At 41.2% G+C, this 3,250-nt stretch overlaps 1 protein-coding gene across 1 annotated transcript; it reads left to right on the top strand.

Annotated features, from left to right (window-relative positions):
• On the top strand, positions 1-2,967 carry tex55 (testis expressed 55). Its single transcript, XM_041850234.1, has 4 exons — positions 1-96; positions 398-538; positions 645-707; positions 2,830-2,967. The coding sequence occupies exons 2-4, from the start codon at positions 398-400 to the stop codon at positions 2,887-2,889; spliced, it is 264 nt and encodes an 87-aa protein (XP_041706168.1). The 5' UTR covers positions 1-96; the 3' UTR covers positions 2,890-2,967.
• The last annotated feature ends 283 nt before the right edge of the window (positions 2,968-3,250 follow it).

Raw genomic sequence — 3,250 nt, 5'->3', positions numbered from 1 at the left:
GGGGAGGTTCACGTTCAGCCACCACTGCGCCTAAAGATCAGTGGCATTGACATTTTGTAGTAACTGAGGAAAAACAACCCCTTGTCATACGAAAAGGTTGGTGTGTGTGAATTAATTTCAGTCATTTCGTTTTACTGTTCATAAAGTTCTGTGCTGATATAGGCTAATGAGAGCAGATGCAATGAGAAACCTATGTTCGATTTTCTTCATTTCTCAGAACATGTCACTTTTAAAAACAGGGTATGGATTTGCCAGACCATTTCACTCTTTCATTCCTCAGAGGTCATTGTTCATGCCAATTGCATCACTGAAACTCCTCCTAGTCCTGTATACAGGTTTTTGGAGTGTCATATCATACAGTATTGAAAAATGACAATGTAATAATTTCCCTGCTCAGATGGCAGACCCAGCAACAACAGACAAAGTGCTTTTAACAGAGACTTCAGAACTGTCTTCATGCTCTGTGCCATCCTACTTGGACCCCTATGAGCGCTCTGTAAAATACATGGAAAGCCATCAAATTCTTCAGATCTTTCAGGTGAGAAAAGCACCTTACTTCTGAAGTGAAAGAAAAGTTGATGATCATGAAACATGGGCATACAGTGTTTCCAGTATAATCATATTTTTGTGTGATCTTTCTACAGGAGATTACTGAGAACCTGGTTTTTGACAGGCCAGATGATCCTCTTCAGTTCATGTTAGAACAGGTTAGATGACTCCTTTATGTTTTTAGATAAAGGCCTAGAGACCATACAGATACAATAACCTATTGCACGTTTTGCCTAGCCTCTTGGCAACAAGGCAGCAATACTGCCCAGGCAATCTGAACCCTTTAAAATCCTTTCATTGCTCTTTTTTTTACCCTGTGTGTATTGCCACATATAAACAGAGGGTGAGCGATGGGTTGTTTAAATTTAATTAAATTTAATATTTAATTAAATATTTAATATGCCATTTAGCAGACGCTTTTATCCAAAGCGACTTACAGTCATGCGTGCATATACATTTTTTTTTTGTATGGGTGGTCCCGGGGATCGAACCCACTACCTTGGCGTTACAAGCGCCGTGCTCTACCAGCTGAGCTAGCAGAGGTGGTGGGTTGTTGTTGGGTCCCTGTAATGTCACCATGAATCCGCCTCACTATGTAGCCAACATTATAAACTGGGTGGTTCGAGCCCTGAATGCTGATTGGCTGACAGCCGTGGTATATCAGACCGTATACCACAGGTATGACAAAACATTTATTTTTACTGCTCTAATTAAGTTGGTAACCAGTTTATAATAGCAATAAGGCACCTTGGGGATTTGTGGTATATGGCCAATATACCACGGCTAAGGGCTGTATCCAGGCACTCCACAATGCATTGTGCCTAAGAACAGCCCTTAGCCATGGTATATTGGCCATATACCACACCCCCTCATGCCTTATTGCTTAAGTACAGTGGGGAAAAAAAGTATTTAGTCAGCCACCAATTGTGCAAGTTCTCCCACTTAAAAAGATGAGAGGCCTGTAATTTTCATCATAGGTACATGTCAACTATGACAGACAAAATGAGAAAAAAAATTCCAGAAAATCACATTGTAGGATTTTTAATGAATTTATTTGCAAATTATGGTGGAAAATAAGTATTTGGTCAATAACAAAAGTTTCTCAATACTTTGTTATATACCCTTTGTTGGCAATGACACAGGTCAAACGTTTTCTGTAAGTCTTCACAAGGTTTTCACACACTGTTGCTGGTATTTTGGCCCATTCCTCCATGCAGATCTCCTCTAGAGCAGTGATGTTTTGGGGCTGTCGCTGGGCAACACAGACTTTCAACTCCCTCCAAAGATTTTCTATGGGGTTGAGATCTGGAGACTGGCTAGGCCACTCCAGGACCATGAAATGCTTCTTACGAAGCCACTCCTTCGTTGTCCGGGCGAACTTTTTTACCAAAAAGTTATATTTTGGTTTCATCTGACCATATGACATTCTCCCAATCCTCTTCTGGATCATCCAAATGCACTCTAGCAAACTTCAGACGGGCCTGGACATGTACTGGCTTAAGCAGGGGGACACGTCTGGCACTGCAGGATTTGAGTCCCTGGCGGCGTAGTGTGTTACTGATGGTAGGCTTTGTTACTTTGGTCCCAGCTCTCTGCAGGTCATTCACTAGGTCCCCCGTGTGGTTCTGGGATTTTTGCTCACCGTTCTTGTGATCATTTTGACCCCACAGGGTGAGATCTTGCATGGAGCCCCCAGATCGAGGGAGATTATCAGTGGTCTTGTATGTCTTCCATTTCCTGATAATTGCTCCCACAGTTGATTTCTTCAAACCAAGCTGCTTACCTATTGCAGATTCAGTCTTCCCAGCCTGGTGCAGGTCTACAATTTTGTTTCTGGTGTCCTTTGACAGCTCTTTGGTCTTGGCCATAGTGGAGTTTGGAGTGTGACTGTTTGAGGTTGTGGACAGGTGTCTTTTATACTGATAACAAGTTCAAACAGGTGCCATTAATACAGGTAACGAGTGGAGGACAGAGGAGCCTCTTAAAGAAGAAGTTACAGGTCTGTGAGAGCCAGAAATCTTGCTTGTTTGTAGGTGACCAAATACTTATTTTCCACCATAATTTGCAAATAAATTCATTACAAATCCTACAATGTAATTTTCTGGATTTTTTTCTTCTCATTTTGTCTGTCATAGTTGACGTGTACCTATGATGAAAATTACAGGCCTCTCTCATCTTTCTAAGTGGGAGAACTTGCACAATTGGTGGCTGACTAAATACTTTTTCCCCCCACTGTATATAACTGCTCAGTAATGGAAAGTCCCCCTTTTTCCTGCTCAGGTACAATTGATGATTCGAAACAGAGAAGAATCTAACGGCAAACCAGAGAAAAGAGAGTAGGCTAGCAGCCTGTTCTACCATGCACTGCAGAAGACAACCGCATCATTCAATCATGAGTAAATCGTAATTCAATGCTCACAGTGTTGTCTGTATATCTCCGGGGGGACTTCAAATCACCAGCTAGCATAGGCCATTCACAGGAATACACATAGACTATGTTACACTATAAACTGCCTCAGGAATCTATAGATCAAGTCTTAGTAAAATGGCAATTGTGAAGTAAGCTATCTTACAGTCCAAATTACAATTTAGCAAGACCAGACATACAAACAACCTTGTGATACAATTTTGATATCGCAAATGCAGAATAACTTCAATGCAACAGAAATATACAAAACTAATACAGTTGAAGTCTTAAGTT

Source organism: Coregonus clupeaformis, chromosome 27 (genome assembly GCF_020615455.1).
Source record: "Coregonus clupeaformis isolate EN_2021a chromosome 27, ASM2061545v1, whole genome shotgun sequence".
Lineage (NCBI taxonomy): Eukaryota > Metazoa > Chordata > Actinopteri > Salmoniformes > Salmonidae > Coregonus > Coregonus clupeaformis.
This window is presented reverse-complemented; position numbering and strand designations above follow the sequence as displayed.

Excerpts from the sequence above, each read along its gene's own strand:
- tex55 (XM_041850234.1), top strand. The coding sequence starts at position 398 with ATGGCAGACCCAGCAACAACAGACAAAGTGCTTTTAACAGAGACTTCA. Across the intron at positions 539-644 it reads AAATTCTTCAGATCTTTCAG|GAGATTACTGAGAACCTGGT; the intron begins GTGAGAAAAGCA and ends ATCTTTCTACAG. Across the intron at positions 708-2,829 it reads TTCAGTTCATGTTAGAACAG|GTACAATTGATGATTCGAAA; the intron begins GTTAGATGACTC and ends TTTCCTGCTCAG.